Source organism: Mya arenaria, chromosome 9 (assembly GCF_026914265.1).
Source record: "Mya arenaria isolate MELC-2E11 chromosome 9, ASM2691426v1".
In the NCBI taxonomy this organism is placed as follows: domain Eukaryota; kingdom Metazoa; phylum Mollusca; class Bivalvia; order Myida; family Myidae; genus Mya; species Mya arenaria.
This window is the reverse complement of record NC_069130.1, coordinates 53,809,668-53,831,479: the sequence shown is the minus strand read 5'-3', so window position 1 is coordinate 53,831,479 and position 21,812 is coordinate 53,809,668. Positions and strand designations below refer to the sequence as shown.

At 34.2% G+C, this 21,812-nt stretch overlaps 1 protein-coding gene across 1 annotated transcript; it reads right to left on the bottom strand.

The window, feature by feature from the left end:
• Nucleotides 1-15,730: 15,730 nt before the first annotated feature.
• Nucleotides 15,731-20,905, bottom strand: LOC128203711 (potassium voltage-gated channel subfamily B member 1-like). The gene is made up of 4 exons (XM_052905231.1): nt 20,841-20,905; nt 19,765-19,939; nt 18,736-18,829; nt 15,731-18,357 (listed from the first exon to the last, which is right to left on the bottom strand). The coding sequence occupies exons 1-4, from the start codon at nt 20,861-20,863 to the stop codon at nt 17,813-17,815; spliced, it is 837 nt and encodes a 278-aa protein (XP_052761191.1). The 5' UTR covers nt 20,864-20,905; the 3' UTR covers nt 15,731-17,812.
• Between the last annotated feature and the right edge of the window lie 907 nt (nt 20,906-21,812).

The window sequence follows — 21,812 nt, the reverse complement described above, 5'->3', positions numbered from 1 at the left end:
AAACGTCACTTTCCCTAAAATAACACTCGGCGTCGATGTTTTCTTTGACGTTGTAACTTTGCTTTAAACGTATGAGAAAGAGATTTAATATAATACTTTGAGGATTCGTCTTCCTAAAAAAGCGATTTAAACGAATACGTGTGTCAATACAATATATGCACTTATATATATATATATATATTTTTTTTTTTTTTAATGCGGTTTTATTTGTAAACGAATTTTCAGAAATTAACTTGAAACATCGCTCACGGTCGCGTGGAATTTAGAAATGAAACTGCACGTGCATACACGACATGACAGATAATTTATTAAAGGGGGTAATAAAAACCTGTTAACATTGATAGTTGAGAGATTTGATCAGGTCTTTACATCAAAACCCAAAAATATTCGCAGTCAGGCATTTATGAATATTGTGGCATATATTCAATTGCAATATGTACAATTCAATTAAGACAGTGTAAAAATGACATTTTGGTAAACAACATAAATGTATTGGTTTAAATTCATCCGGCATACTGCGTGGCAAGGACTGATGTCCGTTTCACAGTGATTTGGTGGGAATAAGCTCCTGCTATGGTGTAATTTGACCTGTACAAAATTAAGTGACATTTAACCTAAATTTTTTTTTATTTTTTTTCCTCAGATTCATCAAAGGGGTCACTCCTACCAACTATCTAGCATAAAATAACTATGAATTACTGCACTTTAACAAAGTCAGAAAATCTCGAAATGCTTAAATAGAGGAAAGTGAAACAACTTCAATTTTATCGAAATGTGATGAGTACGAAAAACATGCCAAGAAAAGCACCCAAACGAAAAGTTGCAACAAAAACATGCAGCCAACATGCAGATAAACCTTCAATCTTTCAATTGCAACCAGTACTCTCACCTGATCATGCATCTAGTTGAAGAAATTTGATCAAGTTTCTGAAAGTATCCAAAAAAATCTCAACACAAGGTTCCGATCCATAACTTTAAAAAACCGGTCTATTTTTTTGTAATATTGTATTTAATAATACAATCAACCTTATTCCTATTTCATTCATTACCTTTCAATTATACACGAACACAAAAGGCTTTTTCGTACTCATCACATGTTGGGTAGAGGAGAAAAAACCTTGATTAAAGTTTGTATTTCATTTTAGACCAATTATGTTTAGACTAATTAATGTTTGTCTTTTACTATGGAACTAATGGAACTTTTGATGTTACGATCCAATGCTTACAAGTAAGGAAAGGAGCTTGCATTTTGCGATAAATGGGGTCGCGGGTGTAAAAATGGGTCGGTGTAACACATTACGCTAGTGTCATTGTATCATCCTCAGACTAAACTTCATTAGTATGAACTAATAAAAAACGTATCGTTTTAGAAATGTTCATATTTTAAATAATTAACAAACAGAAGCATTTGCATAATCAGAGACATACGTAAAATGCAAATGGATCGAATATTCGACAGTTTTACCCGTTTCATCAACATATTTTTTTTGCTTGACTTTTAGTAACTTTTATAATTCCTGACAGTGCCGACTCGGTCGTAAATTTAATGAGCTACAAATGAACAAAACAAAACAAAACATTTGGTTTTACCATTTTAACCGTTTATAAAGCATATCACAGTTAACATTCAGTTGCTCTCCCTTGATAATACTTGCACATGCATTCCTGTGTAGACAATGGCACATGGCATTTCCAGTGTGTGTATACCATGTGAAAGATTATGTCATATATATGCTTCGTCGGAAGGCAACATTTTGCTTAAAATGAAAGATAACTGTTCTTTTACAAAACCATGTTAAATAAAACAAAGTGCAGTCGATGCCCCGTAAAAGAGCCCCGCATTTGTTTAAATACCGAAATTTGATAAGGTGATTCGTTTCATCAAACACTTCGACAAACCTGTTCCCAAAATAATGCTTTGACAGTGCTCCGTCAGACGGCTGTAGTGTGAAAAGGTTTGTCGAAGTGTTTTAAGAAACTAAACTCTCAGTCAAACTCTGGTAAAAGACCGAAGGCAGGGCTCCATAAGCGGCGTAGACTGCTCTATGTTTCATTTAAAATGGTGAAGAAATAGTGAAGTTGTCTTTGTTTAAAGGGTTTTTTTTTAAATCAAAATATTGCCTTCCGAAGTAGCATCTATGACACAATTTATCACGTGGTATACACACACTAATTTCACAAAGCCGACAATTATTGCAAAAATAATACAATCTGCATGCAATAAACTTTACACATTTCATATCACAACACAAGTAAGATTTTTATAGATTTGAAAATATGTAGAAAAGTTATTGGTTTGCGCGTACCTTCCGGAAAACCGTCGACATTTTCGCGATGTTCGTGCACTGTGCGGTTGATGACATCACAACTTTAACCACTCGAAGGGTCGTATAGCGATGATTAAATGCACGACTTCATTTTCGCAACCTAGTTGTCAGACATTTTATTAATGATTAAAGTTTTTATCACTATTTGAAGCTCAAGTTTTGCTGAATAAAAACAAACAATAAGATCATTTCCGAACAGTTTGTATCAGTTTCAAAAACATTTCCGGTTAGTGTTATAGATTCCAAAATATTTTTCGGATATTTTCTTCAGTGTAATGATCGATTTGCACGCGAAAATTCATTGGTTTTTAGTGTTTCAAGACGCCCCCCCCCCCCCAACCCCACAACTATATAGAGGATGGAAATTTTACATGCGTACTGTACATTAAACATCATTGGAAAATACGTTATGTTTCTAAGAAGAAAACAGCTTTGGACGGAACCACTATGTATTCGATAACTTGATTTATCCGCTTCCGCTTACAAGTATAAACAAATGTGTAAGCAAAACGTTAGATGAAGCAGATCCAGCGTGTTCAAGTTTTGTTTTAATCACATGCAGTTCATCTTCGAAACCTACAACGATGGAGAGCATATGGAGAGGAATTGCAGATAATTCCCATAACATCAATAGCATACATAGATACACTCCAAATCATTAAGTTGAATTTAAAGACGCACAATATAGGTTGAAGCAAAGAAGATGAACATGAGAAAAATGTAAATGATTGAAGTACAAATACAAATATATTATCAAGAGTTTGGCGCTTTTTTATCGGAGAATTTGTGGCTACGTAGCTGTAAATTCAGGAAATCCATTTATTAAGTTCTGGACCTTAATCATTTAGGTTTTGTTGTTGTTATAATCATTAAAGTCAAATGAGTATGCATTGAAACGAAAAGAAACTCCATCAGCCTATATTGTGCTTATTCTAAGCATTGTTCGGATAATATCTAAAGTTAATTTCACATGTAATATGGTCGACATACAATAGAATGAATTGATATTTAACTTTAATTATTTAAATAAGTTATATGTAATGTGTCTTGATTGTAGTGTAACGTTGTGAGTCTCTCGTAATGCACCAGTCATTTGTAACCACGACCCCCCCCCCCCCCCCCCACCAGGTCCCGGGAATAGCGGGGACTTTGACTTTCGGTCCAGCCAAGCCCGGACAAAATCTCCGCCCTGCGGGGACGATCTGCTGGTAAAACCCCCGCCAAATGCCCCCGCAACCAAGGGACCCTAGATAAGGCCAATTTCCCGCTATATTTTGCGTGAAGACAAAACCACCGCAGTCACCCGGCACTGCGGGGCCACCTGAAGGTAAAAACACGGCCCATTTCCCCGGCTATCCCGGTATACCCCCGGACCTTGGGGGGGGATGCGTGGTTACAATTGACTGGTGCATAAATGAAAGGGAAGCATACTTTCAATGTGCTCAAAAAGTGATTTTAAATATAAAAAATAACAAAAAGAAAATAACAATAAAAAAAGGTCAAAATTGTTCTGGTTCACGTAATATTCGGGAAATGTGGTTGTTCAATTTCTGGTCAAGCCCGAATCCATTTTGTGGAATGGATTAGTCCCATACGCGTCTTTTATTTCATGTATATGGATGAAAGCGTCAACTACAAGTAAATAATAAATAACTCATCATTGCTCTGCAGACAACTATGGACTATTGTATTTAATACTTATAAGATTTACTTCCCCTTACATGCATCCGGAATACATATTCTTATAAAATAAAATTCAGTGATTAAAATGCTACAAGTAAACTATTGCAAATAATAAGCGCTGTAGCAGTGGCGATTTGAGAATTATTGTGCAATGAACTGCTTTTAAACACATGCTTTGAATGATAAGAAATACTGATGAAAAACTGATGAGAAAAACATCAATAATCACACCAGAGAAAACAATTAAACTGTTAATCAACAGCAGAAAAAATAATGAAGTAAAGCAACCGTAGATATGGACAGATGTCTTTCTGAGATTATTTCCCGAATCACGAACATTAACGAACAGCGAAGTTAAGGACCTATAGAGCCGCCACATCACTTTGTGAAACGGGTGGAAAATAAAACCAATGTTAAGATGATGGTCGAAGAATCTTCGACCAAATCAGTGGAGGCTCACACCGGCGCGAATCTGGAGAATATTACATCATGCCCATCCTATTGGCGATACCAGTCTCAGAGGTCCTGTCCGTTCCATGTGATACATAAATATAAGTAAAACATTTTTCGACAAGAGGTAGGGCTCATGAGATGGCGTGCCATTCACTTGTGATTCAGTGTATTAGCATGTTTTGTTTTCAAAAGTGTTGGGCAGGTATGTAGTGAGATTTATCAGACATGGGTAGCCATCGTATCATCTATATAGATACCCACATGTACATAAAATTTGTGTTTACAATCTCTGGTCTATATAGACTCTATGACACACACCCTTTATACTCCAAATATAAAAATGCTAACAGAGCAGCACCGTTTTATTGTCTATATCCTTTTGGTTTATCTTTCTTTGTTACTATTCTTCTTCTTCTTCTTCTTCTTCTTCTTCTTCTTCTTCTTCTTCTTCTTCTTCTTCTTCTTCTTCTTCTTCTTCTTCTTCGTCTTCTTTCGTAATATGTAAACTAAACAACAGAACGTGATAAAAACTTGCAGGAACCATAATAAGTATCTCTGCTTCATTAAAATACTTTCAGGACACAAAGGAAATAATGTTTAAAAATATCGGCAAATAAATCGATATTTTTCTGACATTTCACTCATTCTGCCTTTCTTTGGCCATGTTAAACTATTAATATTGTTACAAATAATTTGCCGAATATTGTTCATAATTTAAACAAAACAATGTCAGTAATACTAAATATAACCGACCCCTGTAGGTTTTATTTTAATGATCGTAACTTCACAATGCCACATATAGGCAACATATATTTGATTTGGTGCCAACATATAAGTTTCATTAATATGCTCCAACTAAAACATAATGGATCGAGCTTATCAATAAAATTGAATGTATATTCATTTTGAACGATTTTGATTTAAGTAATATTAACTTATGTTAACACTGTCATTGGCACGCAGTTACGCCAGAGTGAGGTCTTCTTTTATGGAGGGAACCGAAGTACACAGAGAGAATAACAAAACTTGTCCGGCTTGATTAGCACAGACTAAGCTCATGTTCGTACGGGCTGGGATTCGAACGTGGGGCTCATTCATGAAAAAGCGAGAGCGCTAGTCACGGCATTAAAATGGACCGCCAAAGACCTTTGCATTGTTCGACTTTTTTGTTGCTATGATGTTAGAGGATTGCTCGCATAGACATGTTTCGAGTCACAAAATTCAGTAAACATAAGCAGTCAGATGAAACGAAAAACAGTTATGATTCATTTGTACCGGAAACAGTTTCAAATTTAAAATTAAATATGCTCATTTTACTGCCTTAAATGATGCGGTGCAAATGATTTTGTGTCCGAATAAGAAATAAGCAATTTTGAAATGTCAGGTAGGTATTTAATGCAAAATCGTAAATATGACATAGCTGATACATAACATACAAAAACAGGAAACATACAATCACATTATAACAGTATATACACATAGATTAGCAAAATTTATATTTCTATTGTGGACAAAATATGCTCTGAAATTGAAATAAAAGATTGTTGGTGAATGTTTATAACATGTTTCTAAAACATAAACAAGCAAAAAACAATATTGGAGAAATATTTGTTCACTAGCCTGAGTAGAAGGGCATGGTCCTAAACCTGGCCAGGCCTGGCATGCTGGCTCATCATTTTGTGTCGGGCATGGCCAGGCCATGCTAGGCCAGGTTTTATACAAATTGAAAGTTCAGTCCCTGAATATTATGTAACACTGCACCACAATTGTAGACCTTTATTTAAAATTTAAACTGCATGTTTAGTGTTGTATATTTTTTTACAGATAAAACATAGTTTGATTGAATGTATGGGAATATTGTGAACAATAATTGGATAATATTTTATTTAAGTGCACATATCTGGGTTAAAATTCGATTATTCAGACTCAAGTTTAACTTACATAAATATATTTTTATTTATCATCATTGTTATGCTTTGTCTTTATTTAAGATGTAGAAATTCCATCTTACTGTCCATATAACTAAACATAAAGTTATTCGAAACTACATAATTTTTGTATAAGTAAATTATTCAATAATGTATTAAATTAAAACCGTTATATCTAAGTATACTTTAGAATATTTATTTATGTTATACACGCAGTTTAAATTCTAAATAAAGGTCTATTGTTGTGGCCATACCAAGTTTAGGAACATGCCCTTTCGTAGTTATAAAAGTCACGGTGGAGAACCCACGTCACGTATTGGTAAAGTGCACGACAAAAATGCAAACAAAAGGTTTCGATTCAGGTAGTGAACATTTTTAATACTGGAAGAATGTTTCTCCTATAAATACCATAAACCCCGTTGTAAAGAGCACTTTCCACGGTTATAAAGAACTTTCCCTAAAATCCTAAACATTTTCTGAAAATCTTGATTATATATTGACTTACATTAAGAGCGAAGGGCCGAAACTGCACTATATTAGGAGTGAAAAGTAAATTCGAATTACCTTCCCGTTTCAATAAACACAACTATAGTTATATATATATATATATATATAACCAATCAGCATGACTTAGAATTATCGAATAAGAAATTCGTAAAATCGAGTCTGAAATTAAATGAAATAATACTCACTGCTTCAGTGCTTGATAGAGAGAATGCATGTTTTAAAAATTAGTATATAACGAAAGAGGTAAAATAAGTATTTTATCATTCACTTCGTTAAACTGTTCTTTTAAGGAACTATTGTCATGCGTTTAAGCTTAAAAGGTCAAGCCTTGTTGAAGTAAGATGCGATCTTAATGACCCGTATAACCACCATTTATAAGCGCGATAGGAAAAGATCAGACACACTTAATTTAAAAGAATGTCATCAGATAACACCAGAGGAAAGGTTTCTCAAGTTTACCAATCGGCCAATGCATGTTTGTCTTCTTATTAATAGGTTAAAGGTATTAATACTCAGTCTGCCTGGGAATATGTATTTTAAATGGTTCCATATGATTACCTCATACCTTCTGCAAGAAAATGGTTTAAACTTGGTATATTCTTTGGTTTGGTTAAAGACAGCAAAAAGGTTTATTGGTTGGTCAATGTTTATCCAGTTAGAACTGTTGACCAATCCAACTGCTGTTTTGGACAAACTCTCCAAAAGATAATCATAAAATAACTTATCCAGTTTTTGGGCAGTAGGCCGCAGGAGTATATGCTTTAGTACCACAAATCGGGTATCGTCAGATCTACCTTTTGACATGACATATTAAAAGAATTGATGCGCAGGGGTAAAAATGGAACATATGGTGTTATTTGGTTTAAATTAATGCAAATTAAAATACCACTATCTTTAAATACGTTCATAAGATTGTGACGTAAATGTGAAATTCAAAGCAAGCCAAACACTCTAGTATACTAAACATTTTTGAGGAGTCGAGTGCAATTGGTTAGTAAAGATAAATACACAGAAAATATAAATATCTTGACTAAAAGAACCTGGTGTTATTTGGTTTAAATTAATGCAAATTAAAATACCACTATCTTTAAATACGTTCATAAGATTGTGACGTAAATGTGAAATTCAAAGCAAGCCAAACACTCTAGTATACTAAACATTTTTGAGGAGTCGAGTGCAATTGGTTAGTAAAGATAAATACACAGAAAATATAAATATCTTGACTAAAAGAACCTGCCTTCCTTATCTACATAAAAAGTCAAAATGTCCTCAGCCCATATCGGGTTTCATTTATGTAACTTTACACCAGAAATAACTCACGTGATGAAAGCAATGTTTGTATATTCTACTTCATATAAGTGTATCAGAAAATTCTATGAAACTAGTAAATTGTATTTAAAAATAATGCATTTACATTCCCTTTTCTTAGGTTATGACAGGCACTTATCAATTACAGTTAGGGGCCATGCAAAATAGTTTTCGGATTCGATTTGTATTGCCTGTGAACAGAATTGTAATTCTGGCTTGTTGCGCCTAATGCCCTTTAACGCTTTTAAGCACAATTGGCTGGTTATCATTTATTATGGATTTGTCATTAGTAAGCATTTCATGAAACACGTTACTTTTATTTTGTTCATGTTCTTGTTCAGCAGACTGTATACTTCCAATGTAATCGTCCAGACAGGCGTATTGATACAGTGTTAGAAAGTTGTTAACAAATGTAGGCACAGTAACGGCCAAAAGTAGCACTCCAGATATTGACATTAAAGAGGCGAGCATCTTACCAAGACATGTTTCAGGAGAAATGTCTCCATAGCCAACTGTGGTGAGAGTAATAACAGCCCAGTACCAAGCATTGGGAATCGAACCAATTGTTTCGGGGTCCTCCATGAAGTATATTAAGTGACCTGTAACACTGACAGCAACCGTTAGCAATAGTCCAAGTAACATCATGTCTTTGATATTCTGTCGGATTGAAAATAGCAAAACTCGCGAGGCTCGTAGATTGGTGACAAGGCGGATCATCCGTAATGTTCGGAAGATTTGGAAGTAATTCAAGAACTTTACCAAACCATAAGTGTGCCGGTGTTGCATGTCGATGTGGATAACTAAAAGGTAAACATAGAATCCTGCCAGTGCGAGAAAATCGATGATATTTGGTAAAGATCGGATGAATTTTCGCAAACTCGGACAACAAATCAGTCGAAGAATAAACTCCACAGTGAAAAATACCACTGTGATCAGTTCTAAAATCTCGAATACATGCAGTCTTGTCTTGATAACTGGTAGTTTCACATTTATGGACTTATTTACGTTTTCTTTAGAATCCCAATAAGTCTGTGTCCATTCATGGTCTCCTTGATTCAGGGGATTGCTTTTACCTTGATCGAATAAAGAGCTCCCATCGCAATCTGGATCGCCCAGTTTTTCCCGCGCTTTCTCCACATCTGTGTGTTCGATTTTTTCCAAGTATTTCAAATACTCACATTTTGTCAGAGCTCTCTGGAACTCAGGCATAGTACTGAGGGCTTGTGTGAATACGCTCAGGAGGATCATGAGAAATATCAGGGCCATATACACCTGAAAATATATATGTGTGTTGTTTTATTTCATAATAGTTATTAAAAAGAGAAATGGTCATACTTTTTAAAAACACTTTGTAAGAGATATAATATGAATTTCGTTTTCACCGAAACTGTGCCTTGATAGCAATATTGGCATTCGGAACTCCGCCGCAATGTTTTTGTTTTAATTTTATGATATTTATATTTTGTCCTTTTTTAGGGTTTTGTTGGTCACCCAAAGTTGAATGACAATAAGACCTTGATATGCTAATAGTTATTACACTTTCAGAAGACATTCACACAATAAAATACCGTCCATATACATGTTTAGCTATAGAGAGTAAACTATGTGTTCTTATTTCAAAAGCTATATAATTATACAAATACAGCGAGTTTTTTTTATCTATTTTACCATTATATGACATGAAAAGCTCAATAGTTTTCAACATGCTTGGATTTCTACAATAATATCTGGGCCGACGTCTTTGTCTCATTTCGAAATACAAATTACATTCATAAAGGAAGTGGAACATATCTCCTAAAATGTTACATAATGGATAAGTCCTATCAGCAATATCTCATCCTCGGCACCCAAGCGTATTCATAACCTATATGATATCAAATAGGTTGTGAATACGTTTACGCTGGGGTGCCGAGGATGCATTATCTCTATTATTCCATCGCCCAGTTTCGATATAAAGCGTTTTCGATTGGAAATAAAAGTATTTCTTTAAAGTAAGGCCATAGAGGAATCGCTGAGTTTACCCTGAAGAATTTGAACAATGTTAGATGTTAGTCTTTGTATAAAAAGTAGCAAAGAATTCAAAAATCTCAACACTTTGAGATAACCTATCATTAAAAAATCCATATGAACTTAGAACAAATTTTATTTGTTAAGCCCAGTTATGTTTTAAATATCACCTAGCATAAGCTTGTTTATAGATAAGCTTTATGTATTTGTGGCAAATATATTTACACCAGTACTTAAGCATGTTTAATCTACTTAACATCATTATTGTTTGCCCTACATTGTCAGCCAATCAGGGGCGCTAGATTTTTAAAATGTTTCTTGTTTGTGAAAATCGTTACTTATTTCTGAAGACGACTCTTTAGGATTAGGTAATTTGCTATAATTGCGCATGCGCATATAGCCACACCTACTTTTTGAATATGCAAAGACAGCATTTCAGTGTCAATGCTGATTAAATGACGTCACAATATCTTACATTGATTGAAAGGTCTTTTGACAGGCGCTCGGCTTAATCTTAAAGCTGATGCAATTTGGATCGGGCTAACAATATGTCGGTTAGAATTTATTAAGTAATTGCTTCGTTAATAAGAAACCGTGGTCGCTTCGCTGCGCTCCGCTTCCTTAGTTTACTTATTTACGAAGAAATTATTTAATCAACACTTATCTATACTAAGATTTAAACATACTTGTGTCAATGGTAAAACATAATTTCACGATCAATTAAGAGCTCTACTTTAGACAGACAGGTATTGAAAAATGTGATATAAAATGCACTATCGTTTCAAAATTGAACTATTTTAGATGGCAATTTAATACGCACAACAAAGAATGTGCGATCTTTGGCGTTTTTCAACTGTGAAGTTATTTAAATATATAATTTAAATAGTTATTTCGTAGCTTTTATTTAAAAAATGAAACAATTATAAATGTTTTTTCTATCTCTACAAGAATCATATGTTGTTGTTTTTTTTATCATTTAAATCAATATATTTAAATATGATTACTAAGTAAAATATAAAAAATAATATTTAAATCAGCCGTTTTTGCGCTTTGCAAGAGGTAACGGTCATATGTTAATAAAAGAAGGTAAATTTAATCAAAAACAGTCGCCAGTATTTGTTTTAAAACGAGTCTCTTTAAACGTGAGGCTGCTTAGTTCCCAAGGGTCCAGATGGACTCTCCGCCGCTATAAGATTACTGTTCTTATTTATCAGTATCTATATTCCTATAGTATAAGTAACATTCTGAAGGTTATTACGCAATCACGCACGTCATCTTGCTTATGGTTTTCTATGTTTAGTACTGAGGACATTTATATATTCCACGTTACACACGGTGGGCCCGAAATATGCGATAAAATAGTTGTGTATGACCTTCATTTATAAAATATACGTAAGGGCTTTGTAAACCAGGTTAAACGGGTATGCCTATAACGAACATGCCGAGTCGGTAGAAATCACACAGATGCATTTGGAATAATATGACCAGTCATTGTCACTTTTCTATTAAAAAGAAAGAAATGCAAATATTAGGATGTCCTATCCGTGTTGTTCATGCGATATTGAATGTAAAACTTTTGTTTCAATACTACGATCAATTTCATTCGGAACTCCTCGGGCATTTTTATCGAAAACAACCTCAGATGTATGCCATGGTAGACAAGTTAACACAATAAAAGCACAGTTTATAATGTATGATATCACGTACCTTAGATGCTATTGAAGGCACCTTGTAATCAATGATGCTCCAGACACGACCTCTCAGCGTTGTCCAGTGTGATGCCTTCTCTTGAAGAAGTGGTTTCACCTGAGACGTTTCCCTTTTCCCAGAATGCATCTTAAATTTTTCATGCGTCTCCAGTTCCTCAAAATGACCATGGTATCTGTAGGGGCAAAATCGAACCTTACTGTCAAGGTTAGGAGAACAGGGCTGCTATTCATGAAACATCATTAAGCATTTTCTGACTCAAGTCCATTTCCTAAATTTTCGAAAAAAAAATAACATGATGTTGTTTTTCATAATTGTTTGAACTTATCTTATGTTTCATGGAAACAAAGTTATGTTTACATCATTAAGTTATTATATCATATGACCAGTGAGACACTTGGCTTAGGAAAATGGTTTCAGTTAGGATATGACTCAAGTTGTTTCATGAAACCTGCCTAAATACCCAAATATTTTCAATTAACTTTCAAATTATATCTTTAGTAACACAGTGTATAACATAACGTTTTGTTTTCGGACTTACAAAAATTATCATGTTTTATTAATCAACTATTACGTATTTGGCGAGATACAGAGACAATTGCGGTACCAATACCAGACAATTGAAGACAATATATGTCAGAACTCGCTCAATATCGACCAAACTCGGCCAATATCAACAAAACTCGTCTAATATGAGTTTCCTCTGTTTTGATTGGCTAAAAAACTCGCCTAATATAGGATTTGAGAAATGGGTCATTTTCATTGGCTGTCGAAACTCGCCTAATATGATAAATATGCCGGAAATTATTTTTAAAGGTAGCCATTTTGTTTTTCGTTTTCCGACTGTTTTGAAAATTTTGTGCTTCGTATAAACTATTTGGAATACTTGAACCTATTCAGGCTATTGAATGATTGAACCACCTTGTACGGTTTGATATTACAGTTGTATTTAACCCGTTTGTGGATTTTACGACTATTACGATGTTGTACACCGACAAAATGGACGACTAAGGTGAAACATTTTGACGTTTTGGCAAATGATTTACGAATTTAAAACGAAAAGACATGCTTCCTTACAATGTACAGTGCTTTATTCTTAAGTATGTGCAATGTCACTCTAAGGATGCATGTCAATCAGGAAAGTCAAGCCTAGAAAAGCAGACACCATGAATGAATAAGGAATAAATACGGCTTCACTGTGAACTAAAGGTAAGTTATAAGAATGTTTTTAACCAAAATGGTAATAGTAAATTAATAAAATACTTATTAATTAGGTGATTTCATATTGGCCCAGTTATTTGTCCTCGGTCAGCTGTATTTGCCTTCGCCCTTTCGGGCTCGGGCAAATACAGCTAACCTCGGACAAATAACTAGGCCAATATGCAATCACCTAATTAATAACATTATAATATTAAACCTATATTTCAATAATATACCAGTGTTTTTTTTAATGTATAGTGGCTGTGTTTAATGCATTACAATGTTTAACACATTTGACTTTAATAATCAAGACAACAAAGCATATGGTTTATGAACATATAAAAACATATTAACGAATTAAAGATATTGTTGCGCTTTTTTAACTTTGAAATTTGTGGACATGTAGCTATTAGTTCATAAAGGCTAATATATTTGTGTATCAGAAAGCTTAAACCTTTTATATCTTTGTTCGTTTTTTCCATAAGTAAAGATCAAAGCAAAGTATGTTTCTCTTTTTACGCCACTTTCGATAATTTGATAATTCGTCGACAAATCGGTCATATCCAACAGGAAAATAACTATATAAAAATAATGTGACAAAATGTTAGTAATAGCGGAACAGTACCTGTAAGCATAGCATTTCGGCATATATGACGCACTGACGTTCCAAAATTCCAACTCGCGCCGAAAAGCGGATGGACACACTGCAGTCGGAATATGTAGTTCTCCAGTTTGGTAGAATGCAAGAATTGCTGCGAAACAATCAGCCGGTCTATCTATGGTCAGTTCAATGTCTATGTCGGATTCGCATATTTTTGCATACAAGATCATCAGGTTATGATCAGGGTAGTTTTCTATGTGTCCGCTGAATTCAAATCTCACACCCGAAACGTTTGCCGTGACTCGTTCCATGTTTCATGTTAAACACTTCTTTCATTCCACTAAGACAAAGTTAATTCTATGATAAAAAGCAAACAGGTCCTCAGAGATGTATCCTGGTCTTGTTGATAAGCATCTGGTATATAATTGATGAATATTGGCGACGTTCACTTTGAGATCAATATTGATTTTATACACAACAAATGTTTATTTGTTATGCCTCCCATTATGAAAACTGATACCTGATATTAGTTTAACAGAGCATAGCTTAATCATGACTTGTTCAATCATAAGTTAACAGTGTTGTATCGTGATGATTTAATGGAAGGTAAATGCCATGTTTGGAATTGAATGAAACCCAATAACAATGCTACATTGTTATACGTTTTTATCCATAGTTAGGCCACACCATAGTGTTATTATATTTAGCCTCAACCCTTAGTACAAAACCTATCTAGATATCCTGCAAATACATAACGAACCCCCAATATAAAAAACGAACACTTAAGGAGTAACCGCGTAAGTATAGTATAGACACCAGAGCCTCCTTATACCATTCTCAATTGCCAGACAGATTTCTACTGCAACACTAAATTAAACTAGTATTTAAGTGTGTTGATCATTGAAACCATACGGAATGCATCATTTCCTGATATCAAATGTAAAGAATACTATAAAAAAGAATGAGGCATTTTGTTTTCAGTTTTGTTCTATATTCTGAATTATAGAAAAAGAAAATTTATTTATCGGGAAGCCCAAAACCAATCCGTCCACGGGCACTTCATGGAAATGATTTGGAATAGCCTTATTTTGTTTTGGACATTATATCATTATTTGGTTATAGACTGGCTGTTGTAGATATTCAGCTAAATACGGATGTATTTATGTCTTCCCCTCTCGGTTTTGTATATTATAAATATTCTTATATTCATCAATAGTTTTGGTAAAGCCTAAAACTTCGGTGTACAGTGTTATTGCCTCGGGTTGACAAGAAGCAGTGTTCCCCTCGAGGGAAGCAATATTTATAATAATGCTGATGTAATTTCACTACAAGTATGAGATCATTTAAAACGTTATGGTTCATGTGAGGTCTAATTTCAATTTCAGCATAGAGTATAAATAAGTAGAATTATGTCCGTAGGAATCGGATGCCTCGGGAACAAATGCTACGCAAATTTGGAATAAGGATTCAAGGGCAGATCGAGAATTTTACTTTTGGAGGGGAGAGAGACGTTACATGGGAGCGACCATATGAGTGTGCCATACACTCCACTCCGATAAAACGCTGCGTTGCAAATAATAGTCCGAATTAGAAAAAAACACCATACAAGCAATATTGAAATGTAACGTAGGTTTTTAATGAAAAACAGTCAATGAGACATGATTTATGCAATAAATACAAATTACAGCAAACATACAATCACAATAACAATATAACAGTATATACACACAGATTAGCAAAATTAATATTTTAATTTTGGATAATATATGCTCTGATATAGCAGTAAAACATACGTATTCATTATGTCTTTTTGTTTTGTTGTTGTTTTATTTTGTTGAGGTAGGGGTGGGGGGGGGGTGACTCAAAAATACACCCATTCTCCTTTCGAGTGTTAGGCGTGTAAGTAAAAATGAACATATGTTGATATGTACAAGGATTAATGAGTTTTAAGCAAACTATTCTAAAGCTAATCAGTTTGCTGAGTCAGCAGGCCAGGCCTGTAGGTAAAAATGAAAATATGTTAAATATGTCGTATAAAATATTTCTAAGCAAACGATTCAGATGCTAACCTCTCTCAAATGAGCTTGTGCACTCAATATGTATGCAATCTAGCCTGGCCTGGCTTGGCCTGCATTTTGTGTCGGGCCGGACCGGGCCGGGCAAGGCCAGGCTAGATTGCATACATATTGAGAGTACAAGGTATGAATACTGGAACACAGTGATAGACCATTATTTTTAAAATAAAACTGCATGTTAAATGTAATGATTTTTTCTGAGTTTTAATAAGTAAAAAAGAAGTTACATTTAATGCATAGGAATATTGTAAACAAAAAATTGGATAAACTTTAATTAAAGTGCACAGATCTCGGTTTACAAATCGATTCATCAGACACAAGTTATACTTAAATATATATTTTTATTTGTGCCGATTTTTATGTTTTGTGTTTTGTGTTTATTTAAGATGTAGAAATTCAATCTAAACGTTCATTTGGTTGAACATTAAGTTGTCCAAAACTACATTGTAGAAGTAAATGAATTAATTATGCATTGAATACATGTTTATCGATATAAATCTCAGAATAGTTTTTATATTAAAGATACGGTTTAATTTCTAAATAAAGGTCTATCATTGTAGCCAGACCATGTTTGAGATCTTGCCGTTTCGTAGTATCATTAATAGAAATAGTAACAGTAGCAATAGCAGTATTACTATTATTATTATTATTATTAGTAGTAGTAGTAGTAGTAGTAGTAGTAGTAGTAGTGGTAGTGGTAGTGGTAGTGGTAGTGGTAGTGGTATCATTAGTAGTATTATTGACCTTCATTGAGAGGGAATGGGCCGACACTGAAAAATCTGAGGGGAGAAAGATACATTCGAATTACCTTCCCGTTTCTATAAACACTAGAGTAGTTAGTTTGATCGATATAACCAATAAGCATGACTTAGATTTATCGACCAAGAAATTTGCAAAATCGTGTTTGAAATTAAATTAAATAAATCGCAATGTCTGGTTAAAGCTTAGAATGACAAGCCTTGTTGAAGTTAGATGCAATATTAATGGCTCCTGTAACCATATTCACCATTTTTAAGCGCGTTGGGAAAAGATCAGACAAAATTAAAGAATGTCATCAGTTAAAACCAGAGGATAGGTGCCTCAAGTATACCTATCGGCTGTTGCATGTTTTATGTATTCTTGTATTAATAGGTTAAAGGTCTAATTACTCAGTCTGCCCTGAGATATGTATTTTAAATGGTTCCACATGATCATATTGAACCTTTTGCAGCCAATTGTTTAAAGCTGGTTATTTTTTGGTTTGATTTAAATAAGCAAAAAAGTTTATTGATTGGTCAATGTTAATCCAGTAAACACTGTTGATCTATATATACAACTGCATGTTTTGGGCTATCGAAAAGATAACCACTGGATAAGTTATCCAGTTTTTAGGCAGAAGGCCGTAAGCTCTATCACCCAAGATCGAAATTGGATATCTTCATATCTACCTTTTGACATGACATGTTAAAAGAGTAAATGCGCCGGAGTAAAAAATGGAACTTATGGTGTTAAGCGGTTAAATAAGTGCGTATTAAAAGACTACTCAATTAAAATAAGTTCATAAGATTGTTACGTTAAAGTGAAATTCAAAGCGAGCCAAACAGTCTTTATTGAATCTTTGTGAAAAGGCGAGAGGAATAGGATACAATAGATAAATACGAAGAAAAAATTAAATGTGTTGACTGAAAGACCCTGCCAAACATATCTTCAACAAATAGTCAAATCGTCGCTAGCCGATATCGGGTGTTAATCTTACTAACTTCTCGCCAGCAAAAAACTTGCCGAAATCAATGTTCATATATCCTAATTCATATATGTATACCAGTTGTTATGAAACTAGAAAATTGTATTAAAAATTCATTAAATTACATTACCTGCTCTATTATTATAGGTTATGACAGGCACTTATCGGTTACAGATTTGGGCCATACAAAATATTTTTCGGAGTCAATTGTTATTGCCTGTAAACAGAATTGTCAAAAAGTAAAGTCTGGCGTGTGGCGCCTACAGCACTTCAACACTTTCAAGTACAATTGGCTACTGGTTATCATTTATTGTGGATTTGTCCTTAGTCAGCGTTTTACGGACCACCTGACTGTTGATTTGTTCAGGACCTTGTTCAGCAGACAGCTTACTTCCAATATAGTCATCCAGACAGGCGTATTGATACAGTGTAAGAAAGTTGTTAACAAATGTAGGCACAGTAACGGCCAACAGTAGCACTCCAGATATTGCCATTAAGGAGGCGAGAATCTTACCAAGACATGTTACAGGAGATATGTCTCCATACCCGACTGTAGTAAGAGTAATAACAGCCCAGTACCAAGCATTAGGAACTGAACCAATTGTTTCGGGGTCCTCCATGAAGTATATTAAGTGACCTGTAACACTGACAGCAACCGTTAGCAATAGTCCAAGTAACATCATGTCTTTGATATTCTGTCGAATTGAAAATACCAGAACTCGCGAGGCTCGTAGATTGCTGACAAGGCGGATCATCCGTAATGTTCGGAAGATTTGGAAGTAATTCAAGAACTTTACCAAACCATAAGTGTGCCGGTGTTGCATGTCGATGTGGATAACTAAAAGGTAAACATAGAATCCTGCCAGTGCGAGAAAATCGATGATATTTGGTAAAGATCTGATGAATTTTCGCAAACTCGGACAACAAATCAGTCGAAGAATAAACTCCACAGTGAAAAATACCACTGTGATGATTTCTAAAATCTCGAATACATGCAGTCTTGTCTTAATAACTGGTAGTTTTACATTTGTGGTCTTATTTACGTTTTCTTTAGAATCCCAATAAGTCTGTGTCCATTCATGGTCTTCATCACTCAGAGGATTGATATCACCTTCATCGAAGAAAGAGCTCCCATCGCAATCTGGATCGCCCAGTTTTCTCCGGGCTTTCCCCACGTGTGTGTGCTCGATTTCTTCTAAATATTTCAAATACTCACATTTTGTCAGAGCTCTCTGGAACTCAGGCATGGTACTGAGGGCTTGTGTGAATACGCACAGGAGGACCATTAGAAATATCAGGGCCATATACAACTGAAAATATATTCATGTTTTGTTTTATTTCATAATAATAATCATTAAAAAGAAATGCTCATACTGTTTAAATACACCGAACCTGTGCCCTGACAGCAATATAAGACATCGGAACTCCTCCGCCGATTTCAACCGAAAACCCTATACGATGATGTGTTTGTTTTAATTTGAATCTATGAGTTTTACATTTTGGTCCTTTTAGTGGGTTTTGTTGGTCACCCAAAGTTGACTGTAAAGTAGACTTTGACATGCTAATAGTTTTTACGCTTTCAGACGACATTCACACAATATAATACAAACTATACACATGTTTAGCTACAGAGTAAATTGTGTTCTTATTTCAAAAGCTCTATATACAAAAACAGCGAGCTTTATATCTAGATTAACATTATTTGATATGAAAATCTCAATGATTTCGAACATGCTTGGATTTCTACAATGACATTTGGGCAGGTATCTCAGTCTAATTTCGAAATACAAATTACATTCAGAAAGAAGTGAAACATATCTCTTAAAATGTTACATGATGGATTAGTCCTATCAACAAAAGCTCATCCTCGGCAACCAAGCATATTAATATCCTATATGGTATCAGATAGATTATGAATACACTGGCGTGCCGGGGCTGTATTATCTCTATTATTTCATCTCCATGTTTCGATATTAAGCCTATGGGATTGGAAATAAAAGTATTTCTATAAAGTAAGGCCGTTGAGGAATCGTTGAGTTTACCATTAATATTTTAGACAAAGTAATGTGTTAATCTATGCTTAAAAAGTAGCAAAGAATTCAAAAATCTCAACACTTTGAGATAACCCGAATGGATCAATTTGGGAAAGGTTTACATCAGAAATGGATAAACAAATGAACAGTATCCATGATATAGACAAGTTTACACAATTGAAGCACAGTTTATAATGTATGATATCACATACCTTAGCTGCTATTGAAGGCACCTTGTAATCAATGATGCTCCAAACACGACCTCTCAGCGTTGTCCAGCGTGATTTCTTCTCTGAAAGAAGTGGTTCCACCTGAGAAGTTTCCCTTTTCCCAGAATGCATCTTAAATTTTTCATGCGTCTCCAGTTCCTCAAAATGACCATGGTATCTGTAGGAACAAAACCAAACGTTAATGTCAAGGTAAGGAGAACATGGCTGGTATCCATAAAACATCTTTCATAACATGAGTCAATTTCCTTAATTTTCGAAAACAAATAACATGGACAAAAGTTGTGTTGCATAATAGTTTGATCTTATTGTTTAATGGAAACAAAGTTATTTTTACATCATTAAGTTATTATATCATATGACCAGGGAGACACTTAGCTTAGGAAAATGGCTTCAGTTAGGATATGACTCACTACCTTCAAGTTGTTTCATGAAACCTGCCTAAATACTCATGTATATTCAATTTAGTTTCACAATTATATCTTAAGTAACACGATGTATTAAGTAACGTTTTGTTTTACGACTTAAAAAATTATCATGTTATTTCAGCCCAGCTATAAAAAAATAAACCAATGGGGTTCTCTTAATTTATAATGACTGTGTGTTATTGCATTATAATGTTTAACTAAATTGACTTAGATGGTCAAAATAAAAAAAAGCATATGATTTATGTACAGATGTAAACATATGAACTATATTTTGGCGCTTTTTTAACTTGGGAATTCGTGGACACGTACCTATTAATTAAAAAAGGGTAATATATTTTATCTGTACAAAAATCATATGCCTTTTATTGTTGTTTTTTATCATTAAAGGCAAATGAGTTAAACATGGTTATGCATTTGAAGTCTTATGCATTTTGAATCAATCTGAGTAACAAAACGTTTAAACCCTTTTTTATCTGTGTTCGTTTTTTTTTCCATGAGTAAAGATGAAAGCAAAGTCTGTTTGTCTTTGTTCCGTCATTTTTGATAGTTTGATAAATCGACGACAGTTTGGTCATATGTAACAGGAACATAACTATATATTCTGACATAGTTTTAGTAATAACGAAACAGTACCTGTATGCACAGCATGTCGGCATATATGACGCACTTATCTTCCAAAATTCCAACTCGCGCCGAAAAGCAGAAGGACACACTGCAGTCGGAATATGTAGTTCTCCAGTTTGATAGAATGCAAGAATTGCTGCGAAACAATCAGCCGGTCTATCAATGATTAGTTCACATTTAATATCTGTTTCTCTCTTTTTTGCATACATGATCATCAGGTTGTGATCAGGATAGTTTTCTAATATGTTTCCGCTGAATTCAAACCTTACACCCGAAACGTTTGCCGTGATTCGTTCCATGTTAAAACTCTTCTATCACTCCTCTAAGACAATGCTTATATTACAAATCTATGATAATAATACAACAGATCCTCTGATATGTATCCATGTCATGTTGAGTTCAATCACTATATTAGTCAGTTATTTTAACAAGTAATCCGATCAGCTAAATCCTTTTTATATCAAACTCAGACTAAAATTGAATAACAGCCCATAAAATGACCAAACGTGACCTTGTTCAGTCATAAGTTTACAGCGTTGTATTGTTATAAAAGTAATATTAGGTAAATGCCATGTTTGAAATTGAATGAAACCTAATAACTATTCATTCATTCATTCCATTTATTCATGTATTTCAATATATCCTTCGCAAGGTAGATTTGAACACAGTGTAATATATATGAGCATGTTTTAATATGTAAGAAGAAAAAATGTTATAATTTATGGATACAGCTTTTCAAGCTACCGTAGCACGTTTGAAGTCGAGCTGGAAAAGCTATATCCATAAATTATGCAAGATGAAATATGAGAATGTTTCTTGTAAGCGGTATTTGTTTACCAAAGCGCATATATCAGGTATAAAGCCAAGTATTGGATTACTTGCTCGACGATTAAAATAATGAGGGTAGGATTCCGTGCAGCAATTGTACCAACTTTGGAGCCTGATCTTTCTTATCGATTAAACAAGTCAATAATAAAAAGG

What these genes read in the sequence shown, in the direction of transcription:
- LOC128203711 (XM_052905231.1), bottom strand. Translation starts at nt 20,863, where the DNA reads ATGCCGACATGCTGTGCATACAG. An exon ending in CCGACATGCTGTGCATACAG is followed by an intron (nt 19,940 to 20,840) that starts GTACTGTTTCGT and finishes TTGTTCCTACAG; the next exon opens with ATACCATGGTCATTTTGAGG. An exon ending in TGCCTTCAATAGCAGCTAAG is followed by an intron (nt 18,830 to 19,764) that starts GTATGTGATATC and finishes ATATATTTTCAG; the next exon opens with TTGTATATGGCCCTGATATT.